This window comes from Mirounga angustirostris, unplaced genomic scaffold, assembly GCF_029215605.1.
Source record: "Mirounga angustirostris isolate CCGP_5_RB_7025 unplaced genomic scaffold, mMirAng1.0.hap1 SCAF_9, whole genome shotgun sequence".
In the NCBI taxonomy this organism is placed as follows: Eukaryota; Metazoa; Chordata; class Mammalia; order Carnivora; family Phocidae; genus Mirounga; species Mirounga angustirostris.
Genome location: NW_026991717.1, coordinates 45,066,693 through 45,090,938, shown reverse-complemented (window position 1 = coordinate 45,090,938; position 24,246 = coordinate 45,066,693). Strand labels below are relative to the sequence as shown.

At 42.7% G+C, this 24,246-nt stretch overlaps 1 protein-coding gene across 2 annotated transcripts in view; it reads right to left on the bottom strand.

The window, feature by feature from the left end:
* The window catches only part of ANXA2 (annexin A2), a 44,424-nt gene that overhangs the window by 6,357 nt on the left and 13,821 nt on the right, over positions 1 to 24,246 (bottom strand). For both annotated transcript variants that reach the window (XM_045899947.3, XM_064570373.1), the window contains exons 3-8: positions 23,057 to 23,156; positions 9,395 to 9,489; positions 5,875 to 5,988; positions 2,549 to 2,639; positions 1,509 to 1,588; positions 63 to 122 (exon numbers count right to left, since the gene is read on the bottom strand). In XM_045899947.3, the coding sequence (XP_045755903.1) occupies positions 63 to 122; positions 1,509 to 1,588; positions 2,549 to 2,639; positions 5,875 to 5,988; positions 9,395 to 9,489; positions 23,057 to 23,156 (540 nt within the window). The remainder of the gene's footprint in view (positions 1 to 62; positions 123 to 1,508; positions 1,589 to 2,548; positions 2,640 to 5,874; positions 5,989 to 9,394; positions 9,490 to 23,056; positions 23,157 to 24,246) is intronic.

Here is a 24,246-nt window from a genome sequence, read left to right as displayed (position 1 = left end):
TGTACAGACTATCTAGAGACTTGATAGAAAACAGAAACTCAAGCAAGAAGCTTGGCACTTACCCGGGCATCTTGGTCAATCAGTTCATAATCAATGACAGAGCCATCCTCTGCTCTTCTACCCTACAGAAGAAAACAAAAGTAAGAACATCAAACAGGTTTCTTTGTGTGTTTTAATGTTGAAAATTTTATTTTCTCTCCAACTCATGTAAACCATTATTTAACTTATAGAACACACATATACTTAAATTTTTCTTCACTTTGAAGTCTAGACCAGACCAAGATTGGTAAAATAATTGAGGCAGTGAAGTGGGAGGGGTGTGCCTCACCATCATCAACCCCCTCCTGGGACAAGCACTTACTAGAATTCCCACTACCTCCAAAAAAAAGCGCTAATGACACTTAGTTCCTTCCCTCAGAGAGTTTACTATCCAGATGGAAAAATAAGCATGGAATAAAAGGTAAAACAGCACAGTGATCCATGGCTTACACAGACATAAAATGCAGAAGAAGGGAGAGATCTGTCAGTACGGTCAGCAAAGTCTGCGGACAACGGGGTAGGGCCGAGGTGAACACTGAGGCCTGAGTCAATGAGGCTAGTAAAGGCGTGGAGGAGAAAGTCTTTCCCCACGGGAAGAACAGCACAGGGACAGGCTGAGGGCGCCACAGGTCAGTGAGGTGCCACACAGCTAGAGCAGAAGGTAAGCAGGAAGGAATCCTCGAAGGAAGAAGTAAGGGAGGGACAGGGTCTAGGGAACTTTTATAGGCAGTTAGAGTTTGGATTTGATGTAGCAGAAATGGGTTTTGATCAAGGGAGTGAATTAGTGAATGTGGACTCCAGAAAGATGGGTGGTTGGTGGGACACAGGACGAGGAGGTGGCGGGGAGGGCTGTATGGAGTTGTTACAGTAACAGAGATATGAGTGGGCAGGAGGCAGCATACCAATCAATCATTTGTCACTGAGGTTTCTGGAGAAAATAATTTCTCTTCCCTCCCCTGGCACATAGGCCTTAAATTGCACACTGGTCAGATTTCAGAAGGGAAATGCCTTTCGTCCACATTTCTGTGTTAACATTAGCAAACAAAGACCCCCTCTGTGGGCAAAGGACTACCTGGGCAAACCCTCTCATAAGAAGTGAGAGCAGAGAGAAGGAAAGAAAAACAAGAGGGTCACTTCCCACCGGGCCTTATGTGACCATAGACAGAGGCAAAGTGACCTTCCCCACGTCATGCGGTGAGGGCTGGCACATAATCCAGGCCAGGACTTGAGAGCTGCCTGCTCCTCCTCTGGCCCCAAAGTCCATTTGACCATGCGGTTTCCCAGGATAAGAAATCCTATTATACAAAAATGACAACTCTGCAGTGACAGTGCATACCCCCTGTCAGAAATGCAGCTGGAATTTCTGATGCAGGCACAGAGGATTGAGTTAATTTGTTCCCAGGTATAAAATGAAGTATGGGACTTGCCTTTGGAGGAAACAAGGACAAAGAAATAAACCGGAAACCAACCTTTGCAAGGGCAACCATCAGCTTGCGGAAGTCACCAGATGTGTCAGAAACGATGTCCTTCTCCAGATCAGTCTTGTACACTTGGAAAACAACACATCTGGTTTTATGCTTCCTGCCTGTGCAGCCAGCCAGCCACCCACCCCAACTGCCCCCACCCCACACTAAGCCTCTGAGGAGCAGAAACAGCTGTGGCAGCATGGATGTATCCACCCACATGAGGGCAGATGGTCCATGATTTATTTTATGATTTTTAGCCTCATAAAATCAGAGCCAAATGTTATTATCAGTGACAGGAGATAGAAAGGGCAGGATCAAATCAGGAATCCTCAAGCTCACCTTTGATCAGTGACCTCTTTTTAGCTAAAAATACTGTTTCTCAAACTTCTTGACTATGAAAACTCAGTTTGAACATGAAAAGAATTTGGAAGGTTACACACACACACACACACACACACACACACCCCAATTGTGCTTTGCTATCCACTGAATGAGAAAATGCACAGTGGCAAAAGCTAGTAAGAATTAAAGAGTACTTTTGAATGAATCTGTATTTTATTATTCAAAATAGCTTCTACATTGAAACCTAGGAACTGATACACATGTAAGCTACATCACTGATTCTACCCACAGCCTCCTGTAGTGCTGGGTGCACACATATCCACAGGCCTCCTGCAATAATTATCTACAATCCATAGTTGGGAACTTCTTAAGCAGAGACCAGAAAGCACCCAATACATTAAATCCATGTACAATGCTTTCTACCCCTCCCATCAGACCCTTAAAAAAAAGAAAAATTTTGCTTTCTCTCCTTTCCCTCCTGCCTATCCTTTTATAGAAATTCTAGTGGAATGTAATTACCAAAACAGGCCACAAGAAGATAGAGAAGAGAGACTTGGACCATGGCAAACCCCTGGACAGTCCAGAGAGCACTTCTCCATAGATAATCTGGGCATCCTGTCCCCAACACATGGCCCAGGGAGCCATGATGAGGTTACAGAAATTGAGCTGAGAAGCTGCATCAAAGAACTAAGGCTACTCACTTTCTTTGTAGACTCTGTTAATTTCCTGAAGCTCTTGGTTGGTCCTTGAGCAGATGATCTCAATGAGGGAGTCCTCGTCAGTCCCCAGCCCCTGTGAACCAGGCAAGAGACATCAGTAGGGAAAGTCCTCTTGGCCATTAGCCTACTTCTCTGATCCCAATCAGGTAAATTGCAAACCTGGATTGGGTCAGTTAGTATGCTCCTTTCTAGATTCCTACTGAGGGATCTGTCCTGTATTCCTCGGCACAACATAATGTTATCTTCTATTTTTTAAAAAAAGGCTTCACTAGAATAGGGGCACCTGGGTGGCTCAGTCGTTAAGCTGTCTGCCTTTGGCTCAGGTCATGATCCCAGGGTCCTGGGATCGAGCCCCACATCAGGCTCCCTACTTGGCGGGAAGCCTGCTTCTCCCTCTCCCACTCCCCCTGCTTATGTTCCCTCTCTCACTGTCTCTCTCTCTGTCAAATAAATAAATAAAATCTTTTTAAAAAAATGCTTCACTAGAATAAAAGATGGTATAAGTGATACATCTGAGCTCAACTATATCACTATAGTTGCCTTTGGATGATGGGTTTACAAAATGAGTAACTTTTTCTTCTTCCTATTTTTCTTTATTTTTAAAATTATTTTAATAGATTGGGAAATTTTCTTTATTAAATAATTCTGCTCAGTAATTTAAAATACAGGAATATAGACAGTTTGTTGTCATTTGCTGCCAGCATCCCTGGAATGGAATAAGTCTTTTGCCAGGGAAAGGTACAGATAAGATAAAATTTTTAGCTTCACCTCTTTGAAATGTAAAATTGGGTTAATGTTAAAAATTTCATTCTTGTATTTCCATTTTTGCTTGATTACTATGCACTCTTCAGGCATTTTAGGGAAGCAAAAGGAAATAATGAAGTGCCAAATAAACCTAGACACCAACACTTTATTAAGGAATAAGAATTTGATGGGTGATGTATTCAAATTTAATATATACACTTTTGAACGTGCCAGACAGCTTGAAAGGACTCAATGAAACATGTATTTCAAAGCTGGCTTCATGATCAAAGTGAAGATTTAATAATCAGGATTCTCTAATAGTTGTCTTTCTGAATATGGAAATATCACTTTGAACTAAGTAGAATTACAACTGTTTAAAATGTAAATCAATTATAAGGTGTTAACACAATAAGAAACTTACTTATCCACATGAAAAGTGTGTCAGCTATTAATTAAACTTATTAGAGTTCCTAAGCCCCTGAAAAGTGGTTTGTATAATATAGGCTAAACCTCAGGTTAACGGTTAATTTTGAATTTTATTCTTAATCTAAATCTCTGACCCAATGCTTCTTCTTCCAGAGCTTTTAATCATGATATGTAGAGGTTCTAGCACAGCCAAGCTTTCTTCCCACCTGAGCAAAAGGTCTACACAACATTCTATACACATGTTACAGAGTGACTACTGAGTGTCTTCAAATATGTTAGGGGCAGGTTTTCAATCTTGAGATGATAGAAAGATAGTCTAAAAATGACTCATGCCTTGGAAGAAACGCTATGTCCTGACATAGTTACAGTATAAACACGTGTGACATTAGAAGATGTTTTCTTCCACTGCTGATCTACCAGTGTTAACATCTGAGGATTCAAAAAGCATTTTTATCTCTGGATTCAGAGGTGACCTTGGAAATTTCCAAAACGTGGCCCACGCTTCCCACAGACTGTCCACAATTCCTATCACAAGGGCAACTTCTACCATAACATATGGCTAATCCTGCCACTGGTATTGCCAGAAGTCAAAACAGATTTTTAAAAAAAAAAAAAGCATAGCTCAGTTAATGTCACTTCGAGCTTTATGGATTTCAGAAGGGTGCTCGGCTGTGAGGGCTAATGGGAGAGCCAGCACAAGGTCAAAGATTTAGTAGTCAAAGCACCTTTCATTGGGCCCTGTTACGTAGATTCCAGCAGTGAGTGACAGCTTGAGCAGGTCCATTTCAAGTCACTAATACCTAGTAATAGATACTAGGAAAATTGCGCACATCACAACTAAATACGTTTTTGACGAAAGTAAGATGAACTGATCTGAAGTGATGATGGCCAGGGACAGGCTGACTCATCCATGGCTCCAAAAAACCCCAGATTTGGTTTTCAGGAGTGTCCTTTTTATCACGCAGGATCATTAAATGTTGCTGACATTTTGTCCTTCGTCATTATACCTTCTCTGCAATACAACCTACTTAGGAAACTCAGAGCCAGTCCGCTCAAGCAAGCTGAGCACAGCTTGGGCTAGGCTGGAGAACTGAAGGAAGAAAGAGATTCCCCAACAAATCTTGTGGCAGCCCTGAGCTATCAAGTCCTGGATGGTGGAAATGCCTGGTGTGCGAAGCTGCCTCACTCGCAAGGTGCTCTCTGGGGAAAGGGATGCCATGAACCGTGACATGAGCTCTGGTGACAGGCTTATAGCTTGGTCTCTTCGTAATTCAGAAACAGGAGCATCACAGAAAACATACTTGGACTTCGAAAAAAAATGAGAACCATAGCTCTCCCCCGACCCCCACTCTGGAGGCTTTACCCAGTTTTATCAGCAGAGGGCAGTATCAGATTAGTCAAAGTGTTCCAGGCACATACTATAAAAGGGGTTATGTTTTGCTGTAAAATGCATTTATGCTTATGCATCTATCACATTTATATAATACTTAATGTTTTAGGTACACACAGAATTCAGGGAGTTTCTAACCTGAAATTTCTACTATCTAATGTAACCTAAAATTCCAAATAACTTTGCAAAAACAAAAAAACAAAAGAGTTAATCTGTGCTAGAATACTTTGAACAAAACACAGGTACCAATTACAACCTGAAACCACCCTTTATATGTACTGTAATGTCCTGATTTGCCTGAATTTGAATCAAACAATGGGACTGACAGGAGAAGGTCAGAAGAAGAAACACCCAAGAGAACATGGGCAGAATTTGCAAGCTTCACTTGACAAAAGCTATGAGTTTTACTTTTGCCTTAATGTCACAACAAATCTTTTTTTAAGGAGGAAGTGTAATCAAGGAAGTAGTTTTTCCAAATGGTATTCCAATTGCCCAGGTGCCAAGCAGTAGCAGCTGGATAACTGACTTCCCAGCATCATGAAATTTCTTTACAGTCTTAAAAAGAGTAATGAAATATTTTTGGTACAAATCCTGAGACTTATAGCTTCAGTTCATTAGGAAAAAAAAAAAAAAATGGTTCCAAATGAGAATTTAACAAAAATGAAAATCACCTAATTATACCCAGAGAGCTGTAATTCACAAATATTAATGGCGGATTTGACAGAGATTGCATCTCACACATGTTTACCTTCATGGAGGCTTTCAGCTCAGAAGCATCATACTGAGCAGGTGTTTTCAAAAGGCCCAAAATCACGGTCTCCAGGTGGCCGGACAAGGCTGACTTGAGTGCTGATGCAAGTTCCTTCAGAAAAACGGGCAAGAACATGGAAAACGTGGTTGGTAACCAATATTCCCTTTAAAACTGGTGAATAAAACAAAAGCAAGCAGGATGTGTTTGTAAAACGGACTGTGATTCCTGACCACTCTGGGATCTCAGACCCAACTGTCTCAAGTGCATTCCCTTCAACAGACTCCGATGTCAGAAACCATAGGATCAGATTTTGCTCTGACAAAATCCCTTGACATCCAGGCTGACTGAGGCATCTTCTTCCAGTCGTTACAAAGAAACCAGGGCAATATGCAACTCCTCAGAAAGCTAGGAGTGTGAGGGCACTTTATAGCACACTTGCAAGTGATAACCACTCATGGAAGATAGGGCACTTTCCAAGGTCAAGGCCTCTGCTAAGAAGGAGGTGGTTAGAGTAAAAGATGTTGGTGCAGCTGAGCCAGAGGTGGCTCCTAAAAGTCTCCGGAGGAACCAGGAGCCCCACCATGGGTGGAAGTTGGATCACAAAGCTTTCCTATGCAAATCGCTTCATCTAGGACAGAGAGAACATCTATTTGTCCACACCAATTCGGGACAGAGTTGACAGAGACGACGGGAGAATGAAGTCCCTGCTCTGCACTATTTTTTAAGGTTTCCACTGTCACAACGTAGATTGTTAAGTCAGAGGTCTGAGTCAGCCCCAATGTATGCAGACAAATGCCCAAACTCAATGTGTCTCTTTACAGTCACTTAAGCTGGCGATTAAACGTCCCACACAACATGAGCACTGAGTGATGCCTGAACTCTCCCATTATTTTTTTTATTTTCCTTTCTTTTCACTTTTTCCCTCCATTCTCTCCCTTCCTTCTTTCTCTCCTGCTTGCCAGCAGCACCCCATGGCATCTATCATGGTTAGCCTCTAGAAGTATTTGCAGGTGCCAGGAGGTGATGTGTAGTCTGCTTCAGGGAGAATCTTCTCAAATCATTCCTAGGTAGTGAGAACTGAGATGGATCTTGGAAATCATCTGGACCACGCATTCCACCACCTACTCTCTTCTGATTCCCAGTGTCCTAGTAACACACCACACTTAGGAAGGGACTTGAAAAGCAACACCTTCCAATTATAGCACCAATTTTCCAATTTGGAAATCTGAGGTTAGGTCATTCCAAAGTTAACCTACCCTTGACACCCCTCTACCCATTCTCTGTTCAAACCTCAAATTTGGGTACCTACTGACATCTTCCACTTCTACTATAAACTCCTATCGGCATTCAACTTCTTGCTTCTCATAAGGTCTAGCACAGGGCTGTGCACATAATAGAAACCCCAGAAATGTTTGATAAATAAAACACTACCATTCCTTATATGGAGAAATTTGGCATCTGCTTGAATGTTGAAAAAACAGAAGACCAATTGTCTTCCTCAGCTCCTCTCCACTTCTATTAGCTTTGCCTATGCTGTTCAAGGCTCATGACAGAGGCAGCTTCAGTCCATACCCCAACATACTCTCTAATACAGGGCTTTCTCCTTGATTATGCAAACAACTCATTCAAAACACTAATGTTCTGCTTCCAAAATCTCCTTCAGAAATGATCTCAAGTAATTATGTATCTTTCTATACATGATGACAATTTTCCTTAGCCCAAGATTGAGAGACATAAAGAATCAGTAGGACAGGGGCGCCTGGGTGGCTCAGTTGGTGAAGCATCTAACTCTTGACTTTGGCTCAGGTCATGATCTCAGGGTCGTGAGACTGTGCCCCGTGTCAGGCTCTGTACTAGGTATGGAGCCTGCTTAAGACTCTCTCTTTCCCTCACCCTCTCCCTTTGCCCCTCCCCCCACTCTCTCCCTCTTTAAAAAAAAAAATAAATAAGGGGCGCCTGGGTGGCTCAGTCGTTAGGCGTCTGCCTTCGGCTCAGGTCATGATCCCAGGGTCCTGGGATCGAGCCCCCGCATCGGGCTCCCTGCTCTGCGGGAAGCCTGCTTCTCCCTCTCCCACTCCCCCTGCTTGTGTTCCCTCTCTCGCTGTCTCTCCGTCAAAAAATAAATAAAAAATTTAAAAAATAATAAAATAATAAGAAGAAGAATCAGTAGGACAGTAAGCTGTCCCCAACACACATAAAGCCTGTGTGGTCAATGAACCCTATCATGGTTCTGGTAATATCTTCCAACCAACAGAGTATGTGAGGGCTTTGTTCTCCATCTATCTAATATGAAATCAAGATCCAGGCTTCTGTGTTTCTGTGTATACTTATGTGTACACACTCAAGTGTGTTCAAACACCCCACTCTGTAAGTGACAAATGAAGGAGCAACTATAGGCACACTATCCAAAGAGGTGAGCCTTCTGCTCCAACTGGAACTCAGCCCTACCAGGTCCCAGATCCTTTTAGCACCTGGAGAAATAAAATACTCCCCTCTATGCCTCACTACAAAAGATTATATTAAGTCTAGTTGGAAAAAGAATTGTAATGCACGTAAGATGATAGAAGCCGGATTCTTCCCTATTTATGTCCTTTCCAACTGTCTGAGTAGGTGGGGGTGGGAGCCATAGCAGGGCTTGACCTGCAACTTTCAGAACCCTGGTGGTCATGTCAACCCCAAGAAAAGAAATGTCTTTTCCAGAATCCTTCCAGCTCACCTCCACTGTGGCTACGAGTGAAAGCCGTTAAGTCAAACAGAAGCTGCAGGAAGCCACGCTTACTGCACTGTCCAAGAATAAATCAAAAGCTTTTAATAGCAAGAAGTTAAAAATAAAGCATCCCATCCTTAAAAATAAAATTTCCTAACACTGCAACAAAATAAAGGATGAACAAATGCTGGGTTGTTCCTTAACCACTAGTGCACAAGCAAGGGAAAAAGCGCACAAAGACTCTTTAAATAGTGGGAGCATGGCATATTGAAGATAGCCTCGTAGACCAAATGAACTACTAACTAAGCCCATTCCCAGCAAACCTCTTAAGAATTCAAGTATATTTTTTTAAGAGTGAGGAAAGCCTATTAGGATCAATACTAACTAAAGTCTAGTGTCCTAACATTAAATTAGAAACATCTTATCAAGAACTAGCAGAAGTCATAAAGATGAAATGAGTTGCTACATGCAGAGAACTACATGCCTGGCACAAAGCAAGCATTCTAGAAATGATACCTGCTGTTGCTGATGTTCCCTAGTCCCTTCTAACTTTCTGTTCCCAGCAGTGCTCCCTCCACACCCTCTCTGGTTGGAGAAGGGCACAGTCTTTATGGATGAGCTCCAAGCACTCCAGGGATCATGAGTGTGTGAGTGATGACTTTTAACAAGGATGTAAAAGGAAAACCTTGGATACCCAAGAGTTCTAGAAGGCTCTTGCCAGGACGAGCCAGAATCCATAAAAAGAAAAAGCAATGGCTGAGGAAATGAAATTCAACAAGGAATGCCCTCCACCCCTGAAACTGCTTGTACCTTTTTGGTCCTTCTCTGGTAGGCGAAGGCAATATCCTGTCTCTGTTCATTGCTGCGGTTGGTCAAAATGTTGACAATGGTGACCTCATCCACACCTACGGAAATACAAGTTGGGAATTGTTATCACCCATGTGCTCTAGTCCTTTGGGCTTACACGGAGGGTTTTAAGCAGTATATACTGTTTTCCAAACCAAAATGCCAGAACATCAAGGGTTGTCCTTGTCAGTACCCTCCACCAAACGCGTTTACTCAATTTTTATCCTGACAGCCGCAAACCTCAAGCCTAAATGGACCTTTTGAATATCTGCATTTAAAGAAACGATTTTAGGGTGCCTGGGTGGCTCAGTCGGTTAAGCATCTGCCTTCGGCTCAGGTCATGATCCCACGGTCCTGGGATCGAGCCCCGCATCAGGCTCCCTGCTCTGTGGGGAAGCCTGCTGCTCCTGCTCCCACTCCCGCTGCTTGTATTCCCTTTCTCGCTGTCTCTCTCTCTGTCAAACAAATAAAATCTTAAAAAATAATAAAAATAAAGAAAAAATAAAATAAAAAAATGATTTTAGGGGGGCCTGGGTGGCTCAGTCGTTAAGCGTCTGCCTTCGGCTCCGGTCATGATCCCAGGACCCTGGGATCGAGTCCCGCATCGGGCTCCCTGCTCTGTGGGAAGCCTGCTTCTCCCTCTCCCACTCCCCCTGCTTGTGTTCCCTCTCTCGCTGTCTCTGTCAAATAAATAAAATAAAATAAAAAATTAAAATAAATAAATGAATAAATAAATGATTTTATTCATAAATTGGTTTCTGGAATCAACCGTAGGAGGTGTGTTTGAGGGGCTTTGGCAGTCAGATGGAACAACAAAGTTTTAGGAGGATTTTAAATGAAGGTTCCCGAATTGCCATTTAACTGGGGATTTAATAGTAACTGTGAACTGAATTAATAGAATTATTTATATTTATTGCAGGATTATGGCTATATAAGAAACTAGGTATAATTTCTATAATTATAGAAACTGTCATGACAAATGAGCCAGATTTAATATGGCAGTTGTATTTTAATAGCATAATTGATTAATACAATCATACTTATTGAAGACTAAATTGTTTTTTAAGGAAAATAAATGTTCCACTGCTTTTAATCTTCAATAGGCAATTTTAATAATCAATTTTATAACTTTATTAAAAAGAGTAAGTGTTTTAATCTAAATTAAATCTAAATTGGGAGTTTTGAAGTGCCACCAAAATATTTTAGTACCTATTTTAATTGGAACATGTGTATTTACAAAGATAAGCAATGCCTTCTTGTATCTGAAAGTTTCCAATTTTATATCAGAAATACTCCTAAAATGCCATTTAACTGAAGAAAGCCTGATTTTAAGAATTCAGAGAGTGAAAGGTCTCCCTCCTGACCGATTATAAACTTTGTTTAATAAAAGGAAGTCTTTGCCATAACTGGATAGGTAATTCCTGGGCGAGAGAGAGAGGAACTAAGCCCACAATGTCACATACAAATGGCAAACAGCCTGGCCTACAGGAAATCAGGGGAGTCCCCAAGTAACAGAAATGTCAGAACTGTAATGTTTTGAGGCACAGGCAATGAGCAAACTGACAGGGGAAGTACCCTCAACTCTCAAGCATGTTAGATCAAAATGCACGAAGTTAGATTTTCTGGGTATAAAAATAAGTAACATTTATTTTTGTATTTATATACTACCAGTATGTTAACCATTTAAGTGCAGCATCTATAACTTTAGCTCCAATTTTTAGAGTACCAATGTCAACAGAGAAATACAATTGCTATATATGAGATTCAGTTGCAAAGATGCTTATTTCAGCATTATATATAGTATCAAAAAATAAAGGGGAAAAAAGCCCCTATGTCCAATAGGAGTCTGATTAAATAAATGTTCTTCTGTCCAGATAATAGGATATTATAGTCATTTAAAATGATGGCATAAAATATTAATTGACATGGAAAAAATGTTCATGATATACTGTTAAGTAAAAAAACAAAACAGGTGGCAAAGCAGTATATACAGTATAACCCAAATTTTTGTAAAATACACAGGCATGTACAAGAAAATAACTAGAGGCCTTTATACCAAAATTTTAATAGTGATCGTGTGAGTGGTAGGATTACAGATACTGTAAAGTTTTCTTTCGTTTGATTATACATACTTTCAAAGTTCACCATAATGCCATAAAAAGGGTTCTTTACATACACTGTGAATGACATATAAGTCATTGATCTGGAATCGACTAGTGACTTCACCTCGAAAGAATCCTGGCATGGTTCTAAATGTTTCAACTAAAATAAAACAAAATATGTATAATAATTACAACATCTACATAATTCTCTTTGGTTTCTGAAACATCCTAACACAGATTACTTTATTATTCTTCATAACTACCCAGTAAGGATAGGCGTTCTTCTTCCCAGTTTATAGAGAGAAGCTGAAGCTCGAGAGACTGCAACAATTACAACTATTACATATGTAAACAGCTGGCCTGTTTGGGTCTCAGTTTCTACATTTGCACTTGAACAATGACCACCAGTTCTGCTTCCACGAAACACTAACAGATACAGTCTTGCAAGTCTACACTCACACACATGTTCTCTCTCTCTCTTTAAATATTCTATGGCTCTAACTTCATGTTAGGAAAACCATTGCTTATAAATGTGTTTTTGCTTTACACTTAACTTTCTCCCTCAAGGGGCTACTGGGTGGCTAAGTCGGTTAAGCGTCTGCCTTTAGCTCAGGTCATGATCTCAGGTCATGATCTCTAGAGGCCTGCACTCAGGCTCCCTGCTCAGCGGGGAGTGTGCGTGTGCCTCTCCCTCTCCCTCTGCCCCTCCCCACTGCTCATGTTCTCTCTCTCTCCCTCAAATAAATAAATAACATCTTTAGAAAAAAACCCAAAAAACACTTTCTTCCTCAAATCTGAAAATGCTAGAAAACAACAAAATCATTGACATCCTCAAACCTCAATTCTAGTATTTTCTGAAAGCAATTTTGGAGCTGCTGACCTGAACACATACCAGTAACACTGACCCATAAAAATTATTCTCCCTAGGAAACAAATGCAAAGTTTATGTTCATGTCAAAATGTGGTCGTAGGACCACCTGAATTAGAATCACATGGAGTATTTATTAAACACACAGTGCCTTGAGCCATACCTGAGATCTACTGACTAAAAGGCTCCTTAGAACTTTGTACCAAGGAAGCAGCATTTCAACCAGCTCCCTGGTCATTCTGTATTTGAGAATCAACCAATAGAGATGGATAAACATAAGGAATGCAAAGATCTTTAGAAATCTGCTTACGTAGAAGACTTTTAAGTCACTTCTACCACCTGCTTCTGTGAGGGACAGGGTCGACTACAATTTCAGGAACAGAAAGTGCTTACCTTTGTCCAAATAAACCATGTAAGAAAAAAACACCTGACAGAGTTCACTGCAGTAACTGCAGTGTAGTCCCACGCTCCTAGTCAGTGAGACAGCCTTTGCCTTTCTGTTCACAGCAGCTAAGCGTCCAGCCAACAGAGTCAGAATTCAGTCCAATTATTGGAAATCCCCGTAAAGAGCCCAAGTGGTTAACCTAAGTCTCAAGTAGATGGCAGCAACTATGATAGTCTGAGGGAATCTAAACGTATTTTACCTAAAGTATCTACCAAGCAAACAGCCTGCCGAGATGCAGCATCCACCATGCTGGGACCCCTTACGCGTGAGCAATCGGATCCACTACACAAATGCTAATACTGGCAACTACAAAGAAATGGGAGCTATCTCTGCAAGTGGACGCCCCCTCCCCCTTCTAAGAACCTCACCTACATTAGCTATCTCTCCCATACCATTGTCTGCAAGTTTCAAATGGAACTGGAAAGGGGGGGGTGGAAATCATGGCACCCCGCATCAGTTGCCTAGTCAAAGCCACTTACAGCATGTCCTGTGTCGGAACACCAGAATACACATTTCTGCCAGTGGGATTTAACCATCTTATCTTCAGAACATTGCCGCTTCCTCTCAATCTGCTATGATAATTGGTGAGGCAGTTTATTCCCATGGAAAATAGCTCAGTACAGGTTGAAGCTGCAAGGGTCATCCAGTTACTCACCACTTCTGCCCAGAATGAGGCTAGAAGGATGAGGACTGGGCACTCAGCCACCTAGGTCAGCACAATCGTCGTCAACAATGCACAGCAAGCACCAGGACACTGGGAAAGCTTTAAATTTAATGAATTTAACGTAGGTGCAGATGCCCAGGAGGTGAGGCTCTGCCCCTCTGGATTTACACGTTCAGATCTCTTATGTTCAGTGCATAAGGAAGCGTCTGCTGGGCAGAAGGGGCCCAGGTGTGGGCAAGGCAAGAGCATAAAGAAAAAAAGCAACAAACCTGAATAATGTTCCTTTTCCCATCCCATTCTTCTTGTGCTTCATGTGGAAAGTCAAAGTAATCTAAGCAAAGGCTCACAATGGGAAACAGTGATGCGGGTAGAGGATCCTACGCAATGTAGGTGAGAACACAGTAAGGTCTGTGTTCTAGGCAGATTTTTTTTTTTTTTTTAAGATTTTATTTATTTATTTGACAGAGAGAGAGAGACGGCGAGACAGGGAACACAAGCAGGGGGAGTGGGAGAGGGAGAAGCAGGCCTCCTGCAGAGCAGGGAGCCCGACGTGGGGCTCCATCCCAGGACCCTGGGATCATGACCTGAGCCGAAGGCAGACGCTTAACGACTGAGCCACCCAGGCGCCCCGCAGGCAGATTTTTAAAAATTTCTTTTCAAAACTGATAGAAGTTAAAAATTTCAAGATTGGTAAGGAACAAAGACACAAATTTACTTGGCTCCTGATGGGAAACAACACAATAAATTTCATAAGCATTCATTCCTTTTATGAAAATTGCCAGCAAATCTCATCAGCTAACTACGAAAGTGTTTCCAGCAACACTCCTTAGCTGGGGCCTCCGAAAGGTCAGTCACTGTTCTGAATGCCAGTCAACATGAAGCAGTCGGCATGCTGCTTAGCTAGAAGACTTCTAAGTCACTTCTACCAGCTGCTCCTGTGAGGTGCAGGGTCGACTACAATTTCAGGGAAAGAAATGCTCACCTTTGTCCAAATAACCCAGGTAAGAAATAACACCTGAAGAGCTCACTGAACACTGTCACCTCTGCCAAGTGATACCACAGGGAGGCGCCGCTGACAGCACAGCTCAAGCAGAAAACTCTGGGTTCTCGGGTCCCTTAAGCCATCCACCGTATTTTTCAAACATAGAGAACACCTGTAGTCTAAAATAATGGTCAACTCCAAAATCATAAAATCAGCCTCCTGGAGTTTCCTCCTCCTCCTCTCTGCGGGTGGAAACCCCAAGTCAGCTCCACATCTGGCATTCCATGGAAAATATGTCTTTATTGTCCATGGCAAGGAACCAAGAGACCATTCTGGACAGGATGCTGACTCATATCTGCCAAGACACACTGACTGCACAAAGAAAATGGATTTCATTTTGTTTGATGAGACTCAGGAGGCCCTCAGGGCATGGCTGACTGATCAAAAAAAAAAAAAAAAAGATTCCTTATCTAGATGATGGGAAAAACCATGCCTCAGCTTAGATTACTGGAGATATGGGTATCAAACCTCAGAAGAAATCATCTCTGCAACACGAAGGTCAGCGGCAGGTCACAGAGAGAGGAGATCCATGGGTGTGGACATATTTTGTTTATTATAATGGCGTAGGCTACTCACTTGAATACCTACTATGTGCCAGGCACTTACCAAGTGCTTCACACAATTCTCCCATGTAATATCCACCACACCTGTAAGAGGTGGGTGTTACTGTCATCCCCATCTTCACCCACGAGGAAACAAATACAAATGCTCACAGAAGGCAGGGACATGCCCAAGGTCACACAGCAGTTCACCTGCAGAGCTGGGACGCAAACCAGGATTCAAAACCCAGGTTCACTGCATTGGGCTATCCTGCCTCCTGGTATAGAAAAGTATCCAAAATTTAAAAATAAGGCAAGAGGAAGCCAGAGTGGCTAACAGGGCCATCCCAGACTGCCTCTCTGGGTTGTGCTCTCACTCAACGAGCTACTTACTACTGTTAGGCACAAGCTCTGTGGGGTTACATGTTAACTTGGAGACTATGGTCCAAAGGTTACGGCTTCAGTGCCCAGTAGGACATTAATGGTCTTCCCAGCAATCTTATCCCAACACTCTTCTCTCAGTGCCTATTAATACCCAGTCTTTCAAACGTCCCTTTGAACTAGTCTTAAATCCTTTGAGTTAAATAAATGTTTGACATGTGTTCATCCCGTATCTCTATGAGTCATGTTGGTACCGTTCTGAAATTATATTTTGATACCTCTTCATACCACACTCTTCCAAACTGTTCCTAAAAAGGATTTGGGACAGTAACGTGTCCATATGTCTACAGAACTGGACTTACTATTTAGTGCATACAAACATACACACATTTAATAATCTGTAGATAATGATTTGCCACCCACTAATAGTGCATGGCCACTGAAGAGATAGCCCAACTGAGGTTTTTTTTCAACAGAAAGCTAGAAACTCTCTTCCAGGGTTAGCCATTAATAACATGGTAAGAGAGGGGCAGCCCCTCCCAACAAGGCTAATATGCCAACAAGCCATCTGTCTACTGGAAGTGACTTCAGGGACAGAGTGCCCACGCGCGCACGTGCACACACACGCACACACACACAGTTGCCCAAAGTAACCTTCCCACCATCAGCCACAGTGCTGCCTGGCCTGGAATTCCTGCTCTCAGAGTCACTCCTCGGGATCACTCAGCAGCCGTGAGCACTCTGTGTCCAGAGGGTCCCACCAGGAGCTGGACATTCACATGGGGGACAGGTGAAAAGGTGGGGCATCTAGATTAGTGGCGGCAACAGATGCTTCAGAAATTATGTGGGGCTCAGAACTGTACTATCCGGGCACATTAGTTACCTCCCTGTACCTTGGTTTCTCACTCTGTAAAACAGATCATGAGAACATTTAGGGGGATACAGAAAGGATGGACTGAGTAAATGACTTGGAACATGTCTACTACCTTTTCCACACTCAGCTTCTCTGTCGCGGGTCTGGCTCTTGGTTGTATTCGGTTTGGGGTCAATGAAAATAGAGGGCAATGGGGGCCTGGGGAACACTTCTGCCATTAGCACATATTAGATTACTAGTCCGGTTTCAAGATAACCTGTGGCAGCTGCCTGAGAGATGAGAGAGAAAACAAGCACTGCATGGGGTGGGAGGCGGGCTGGGGAGCCCAGCACCTCTCCCAAGACCGGCACAGCGCGGCTGTGGTCCTGACTTGCGCAAAGTGTGGTTTAGCTAAGGGCCTAAGAAGAACATTTGGCCCCAAAATCAAATTTCTTCTATTTCCATTCTGCTCTGATCTCACCTCTGCTGAGTCCCTTAGAAAGGATTTCAATGCCCTCTATTTGGCAACCTGATTATATACTTTAGTCATCTAGAACCCTGTCTGCCTTCCATGCATAATCATAGTTCTGAAATATTCCACAGGACCAGCAGGAAAACACAAAGTAGGCCAGCACCCAAAATTCAAACCAAATCAAATTGTAAATGCAGGCTGACACGCAAAATGCAAGCACCATTTTGTGCCCTGCTACTCTATTAGCTCATGAGGCAGAAAATTTTAAAATCTGAACAGAGGCAAGAGGAACCAGCATCCCCACCCTTAACTCAATGGATAGTGAAGAAGTCAGTATTTACTGCCTTAGCACTGCGGACACCAGAAAAGAATCTGGTTACTACACCCAGTATCCCTGGGTGGCAGCGACTGTTGGATTTCTTCGGGGGAAAGAGGTAACAGTTTTTACAAAAGAAAAAAGAAGGAGCGAGAAGCAGGCAGTAAAAGCTAATGCCTACCATTAGAAAGGCACCAGGGACTCTTTCACCCATGTTTTATAGACTTCTTGGCTCAGGTTTGGCATCTACACACCCATGTAGACAAAGAGCGTTTTGAAGAAAATCTGTGCTCAGAGTAAAGGTGGCCGTGACTCAGCACTGGTCCCTCTTTGTTCCCAGCAGGGCTGTAAGACGAGAGCTCAGTCGAAAGTAAACTTGATCACAAAGGGAAAGGCCTCAGTGAAGAGAAGGTTCCCTTCCTCCTGTTCCTGCAGAGGAAGGCCTGAGCTGCGTGAGCCACAGGGACCTTTCTCACAAGTACAGTGTTCCTCAGACTTAAGGGCTCTTGTAGGTTTGGGCCCTCCCCGCCCCCCCTCCCTTAGGAGAGAAGCCACCTTTCAGAGACAATCTGCCTCCTGGCATCTTCAAGAGAATACACTCCTAATTGCTGTCTCAGCTGAATGAATATTCCTCCAGGTGTGCAGGTGAAACCAAAAATACACGTCCTGGCCTGCTTTCCACTGGCATGGGATGTTTGTATTTTTGGCCATGCTGGAATACATGGTTCCATTTTAAAAGTATAAGAAAAAAATAAGTGCATAAACTTGCTTCAGTTATGCTTCTCTCTCCTTGTGCCTGTAAGAAGGGGTGGGGGAAATCACCCGCTTCTGCATCCCTTCCGGAGAACACAAATACTGCTAAAATCAAAACTGGCAATAATAATAGGGCAACTCATTTCCCTCCCCTTCTAGAGAGAGAGAGACCAAAGCTGTATCAGTCTATTGGCACTTACACTAACTCTGGGGTTGTGCTGCTTCTAATTACAATCTATTTTATGTAGTCTGGATTCATCCTTTTCTAATTTAGCTGACTTTCCTTTCTAGTTATTTGGACCCATATGGTAAACCATTCACAGCTGTGTTGTACACTCCACAGTGTATATTTAACCCAAGGCCAATCTAGACCAAGAGACTCCTACAGATTTAAGTCTCAGAAACCTCTTGTTAATTAAGCAATATTACTACTTTTGCATGGCTTTATTCAGTTTATAACTAGACATAAATTAAGGTAAGTAATTGTACAGTCCACCTCAAGCCAGAGTATACACAAAACCACCATGCGTTTGGTTTAGGTAACATACTCAAGAAATACTGAGATCCCTTCAAACTAAAAACAAAGCAGACTTCTGAGCTAAATTCATTTTGTGAAAACAGATCAAAGCTCACCAGGGAACTGTTATCCTTTCTGGCTACTGTCCAGATTCTGGAACTGTCTCCCTGCTGCCTCATCTCACCAACCATGCGTCCCCCTTCTCTGTACTCACCTTGTGTGGTCCGGGATCTGTATACAATTTGGCTACTATTTACATAGAGGTTAAATATTTACTTTTTCACACAGTCTCAGGGGCTGTGTAAATAAGATTAAATAAATTTAATGAAATACAATCCTTACCCTCAAGGAACTCACATTCTGGTGGGAGAAACAAATCCATACATAAATAACTACAACACAATATGACAAGAGCTGTAAATTACTTACATGAAGCATCTGAGACACACAGACCAAGGAATAATTGATTCTGCCTCCTTCTCAGAGAAAGCGTGAAGAGGCTGTGTATGGGCTCACTCCGAGAGGTGAGTGGGAACCGCGTGGGTGTTAGAAGTGGGCTAATACTCCCACGAGATGGGGGCTGCACACCCCTGTCAGAGTAAAAACTCCGAATAGCCTGGAGATGAAGCTAGAGAGAGGATCTGCAATGGATGAAGCAAGGAAACCCATGAAGAGGACAGAAGCCATGACAGCCCAGGTGAGAGAGGATGTGGCTGAGGGGAAGGAGGAATAATAACTGTTTCCAGTCCTCATGACCAGTCCAGATCTCACCCAGGTCTGCCCCTCCTTCTAATCGCCCCCACGCCAGGCCTGCTCCAGTTTACCACCCTCTGTTTCAAAGCAACAGAAGGACCCTCCAGACTTGCTCCCAGCTGTCCTTCCTGAGAGCACTCAGACCAACAGGAAGTCCGTGGTCAGTCGGACCAAGCAGGTAATGCCCAGAGAGCTCTGTGCTTGGCACGGGCGGGCCCGCATCCTGGGCTACCCTACCTGGGAGGGGGAGGCCCACATAGTCATCTTTTCATGGTCCTTTGGCCTTTGTTTATATCAGCATTCAAGGGTCACCCTCTGTTTTCTCTGATGTCAAGGAAACAGCAATCACAGAGTATTGTGTTCTTCTGTAAAGGGCTTGAGACTGGAGTGGAGTGAAGGTGTGCCACAAGCTTCTTAATTACACAGTAGAAGGCCTTTTAAACGGGAGGCTAAAATATTAATTAGCTCATTTTTAAAAGTGGTATGAGTTATCTACAAATATCAAGAGGAAGGGGAAAGGGACAAAGGGATGTTACTTTCCCAACTACTGATTTCATTTTTATTTGTAATTAATTTATTGCTTTCCATTTGTGAAGTTGATACATGTCATCACAGAAAATTTGGAAAACACAGAATATGCTGAAAGCACAAGAAAGGAAAAGAATCCGTTCCACAACTGACAACTTTAAGGTGAATGCATGTTAAAACGAGCATTCTAAAATTGTGATAGTTGCACAACTCGGTGAACACACTAAAAAATTTAATTGCACATTTTATATAGGTAAATTGTATGAATGTGAATTATATCTCAAAAATTGTTCATAAATTTTATTTTTCACATTTCACATTCTACAGATATTCTATGTTATCACAGAGGGAGTTACCATAACCTATTAAGTCATTCCCCAACTAGCTGGGTTTTTCACTACCATAACCAATGCTGATATAAACATCTTTGGTATACTGAGCTCTATATGAGTATCATTTTCTTTCTCCTCAATAGTTTCCTAGAAGGATTTAAGGTTCCCAAACATACTAACAACCCAGAAATTATTTTATAAGACTAAGAGAATTAACTCAAGAAAATTCAGTTATTCTCTACAATTACTAGGCACCAAAAATAAGTGGTCCTAAGTGAAAGTCACTAGGCATTAAGTCTGAAGAGAAGATAGGGCACCTAAAGCTGGGCCACAAATATGACATGTATCTGATATCAATAGAATCACAACTGCAAAATGTTTTTCATGTCTGAAAATAACTTATGGCTAAGGAAAAAAGTCCAATCCTCAACAGGTGGGTGGCACAACATTGGGGTGTTTAAGAACACAGGCTTGGGGCTGGACAAAGTTGTTCAAACCCCATTTTGAACCAAGGCCAAGAAACCTGGACCATGTTAACCCTAAACTGTGTCACCCATAAATTGGAGAGGATATAACACTACATTAGGATGAATCTGAAGTTCACCTAAGAAGAACATTCCTAAAGCGCTTGGTGCAATGCCTTCCCATAATGAGCACTCAATAAATAGTGGCAACCAGGATCATGGTGATGTCAGCTGCTTTTGACCAAACTGGAATGCAGGAATCCAAATCTAAGCCCTCCAGACGTCTCTGTTTAGAAACTAAAGTATTTTCCGACTAACTCAGAAAGGGCCTGAAGGTATTTTTATTACCATGGGAGTTTCAGCTGTGACCAGAGCTCATTTGCGCAATCTTCACATTCCAGGGCGCTTAAAAGCTTTCTCATGCAAGGATGAAAGCAGCCTTTGTCAAACTTGTAAAAGGCACCTTCTTTGTCAGATGAGTTAACTGTGAGGTGAGTTAAGTGTGTTTCTGCAGTGGCGTGTTCGGAAACCCCAGGAATGTAGGCACACCCAAATAGTGAGATAGGGTGAGTTGTAGGAAAGTGGGTCGTGCGTATGTGCATGCAAACGCTTGCGAGAGTGTGTGTGTGTGTGTGTGTGTGTGTGTGTGTTGAGATAACACATTTTGAGCACTATCTACATGGCAGGCACCACTTCATACTTCCCAACTGTGTGTGGTGGAACTTTGATTTGCCCTACTTTGTATGTGGAAGCTGAAGCTTAAGGAAGTGAAGTGTTTTTCCAGAGTCAGCTAGCTAGGAAATGAGTGGCAGAGCCAAGATGTGAAGGGCCATGATTGCACAATCCCTCATCCACTACACCCCAGCTCCACCAAAGAGAACGATCTGTAGTGAGATAAGCCTGCACGTTTTAGTCTCATTTTCTGATTAGTGACTTCCTGACTTCCCAACCTGGCGTTTGGCAAGTATGGTCATTTGAAGGCCTCAATAAAAGAAGACTTTTGAAAGGTCTAATTTGGATGCTTCCTTATTCTCCCTCCAGCTGTCCAGGCACTCATTCTGGGAGGTACCCAGTGTCCCCAGGGGATGTAAGGCTGCTTTAGGATGATGCAAATCCTTGTGTCCTGTCAGAGCCACAGGACGTAAAAGATCTTTCTCCTTTCCATCCTATCTCTGGAAACAAAGTCACCAGTTTCTCCAAGGGTTTTAGGAAAGATGGCGATACAATTTATCCCACAAAACAAAACAATTCTGAGAGTGAAAAGGGGCACAATCAGTAAATAATGCAGACATAAATAAGCCAGGAATATGATCACCCTTGTTTTAGGTTCCTAGGTCATCCCGGTTGAGGTTCCCAGTCTATCGGTGACCTGCATGTGAATTGTACAAGTGTGTTTGTCAATAAGTTAAAACACTGTACTTCCAAGAGAAAACTGTCCATGGTTCTTCACCAGAGGTATGAACCAGCATCTGCTCTGGTTGATGGGTCATGTCTGCATCTCAATCTAGCCTCATGGTGAAAGAAGTGCTTTGTCCAAAAGGGGAAAGAGTGTGGTGTCACAAGCATCACCCCAATAATCACAATGTCCCAGGGATTCGAGGGATGGAGCAAGCCCAAAGACACACTCTTCATTAACATAAGCCAAGGAGTCTGAACATTAATTTTTATAGACACAGAAAACAGCACAATGATGACCCGAACAAGTTCTTACTCAATCCCACCCAATTAAATGCTTTACCCGCTTTATTTTGGAAGGAAGTTCTTATGCCTTCTGGCCCTCTCTTACTCATCCCAGAACTCGAGGAAATACACTCATTCTGACCTCTTCTAATTCAAGGTCCAGGTCTAAGGAGTGGTGTAACTAGTAGGGTTAAAAAAAAAAAAAGTCCCGGGGCGCCTGGGTGGCTCAGTTGGTTAAGCGACTGCCTTCGGCTCAGGTCATGATCCTGGAGTCCCAGGATCGAGTCCCACATCAGGCTCCCTGCTCGGCAGGGAGTCTGCTTCTCCCTCTGACCCTCCCCCCTCTCATGTGCTCTCTCTCTCCTCCCATCCTCTCTCTCAAATAAATAAAAAAATTTAAAAAAAAATCTTAAAAAAAAAGTCCGAATTTTTTGTTCATTAGATCTAAAAGCAAATTAGTACAATTTTTCCCAGCATTTTTCCAACAAACGTGTTGAAATACAGGGGGATACAGGACAAAAAAAAGCCAGTTTGGGATCACCATGACCAACCTCTTCCTTATAAAAAGAGACACGGAGGCTTCCAAGTGAAGAGCAGAGCCAAAAACGTGCATCCAGGCAATCAGGCCTCCTGTTCTCAGCTGAGGCCTGTTTCCCTGTTACTATGCTCCTTGGTTAAAATACTTTCTCATGTTTTAAGTCTTCCCTCCAAAGAGAGGAAGGAAGAGGAAGGGAGAAAGGAAAGGATGAAGGAAGGGAGGAAGGAAGGGTGGGGTGAGATGGGGAAGGTTTAGATCCACTCCATTAAAGCTCGAGCACAATTTCAAATGACTAGTAAATGGAGATTTGAGGGAGAATGAAGAGACAACTAAAAATGCCTGTCATTGTCAGCCTGACAAGAGGACAAATGTCACCTACCTTTGGTCTTGATGGCCGTTTCAATATTCAGAGCATCACGCTCAGCATCAAAATTGGTGTATGCTTTGACCGACCCGTATGCACTTGGGGGCGTGGAGTGCTGAGGTTAAAAGACAAACATACTCAAATCATACACATTTAAAATCTTCCCCTGAAATATCCCTGAAATAGATTTTTTTCTATTGTTTCTTTAAACAATTCAAATCATTCACAGACTAGGTAACTAGGTAAGTATTAATGTGCCATCACACAGAGAATAAGAAACTTCACTGTTTCTAATGAGAATTTATTTTCAAAAGCTCAGCTAGTATAGAAAATGCTGTTTGTATTTTCACTTATCCTACCTCTAGTGCAAGCTCAAAAGCAGACAACCCAAAGCTGGGCACTGGAAACCATTTATCTGGGAAGGCTTTGAAAAGCATTAAACTGGGCCGGCAACAATTTGAAACAAGCTGAAAATGTGGAAATGCCTGAATGACAAGTGTGTTTAGCCAAGTTTTTGCTACAGGCATCTGAATTTCCACAGGGCCTGTATCACTGAGCTCATAATTCTTTAAAATGCAAATGTATAATGTTGGCCTGCTTGTTTCAGACTATCAGATAAGTGAGGGAAGCCCGGGCACCAAGGTGGTCAGGCCTCCTGGCCCACATCCTCTTTGTGTTCACTAAGTTCCTGCTTCCCGCTCTCTCCTCTGTTGTCTGTAACACTAAGCTTTTAACCCTATGGCTACCACTCTTCCTATTTTTTTCTTTTTAAAAAAAATTTTTTTCTGGGGCGCCTCGGTGGCTTAGTCGTTGGGCATCTGCCTTCGGCTCGGGTCATGATCCCAGGGTCCTGAGATCGAGCCCTGCTTCGGGCTCCCTGCTCCACGGGAAGCCTGCTTCTCCCTTTCCCACTCCCCCCTGCTTGTATTCCCTCTCTTGCTATCTCTCTCTCTGTGTCTCTGTCATATAAATAAAAAATCTTTAAAAAAAATTTGTTTTTCTTATTGCCTTTTAAACCATACTCTCTTCCTTTTCCAATGCTTTCAAAACCCATTACCTTGCCTGATCTGATGGACCCATTTCCATCCCACCCCACTACCCCAGATTGAGGTAAGGACAGTAGTATGTGTCTACATCAGTTCTACTATCCGAAGTGTTAATTACTCTTCTTCCTTGAGAGCTCTTACAGCTTCCCTCCTCCCTGC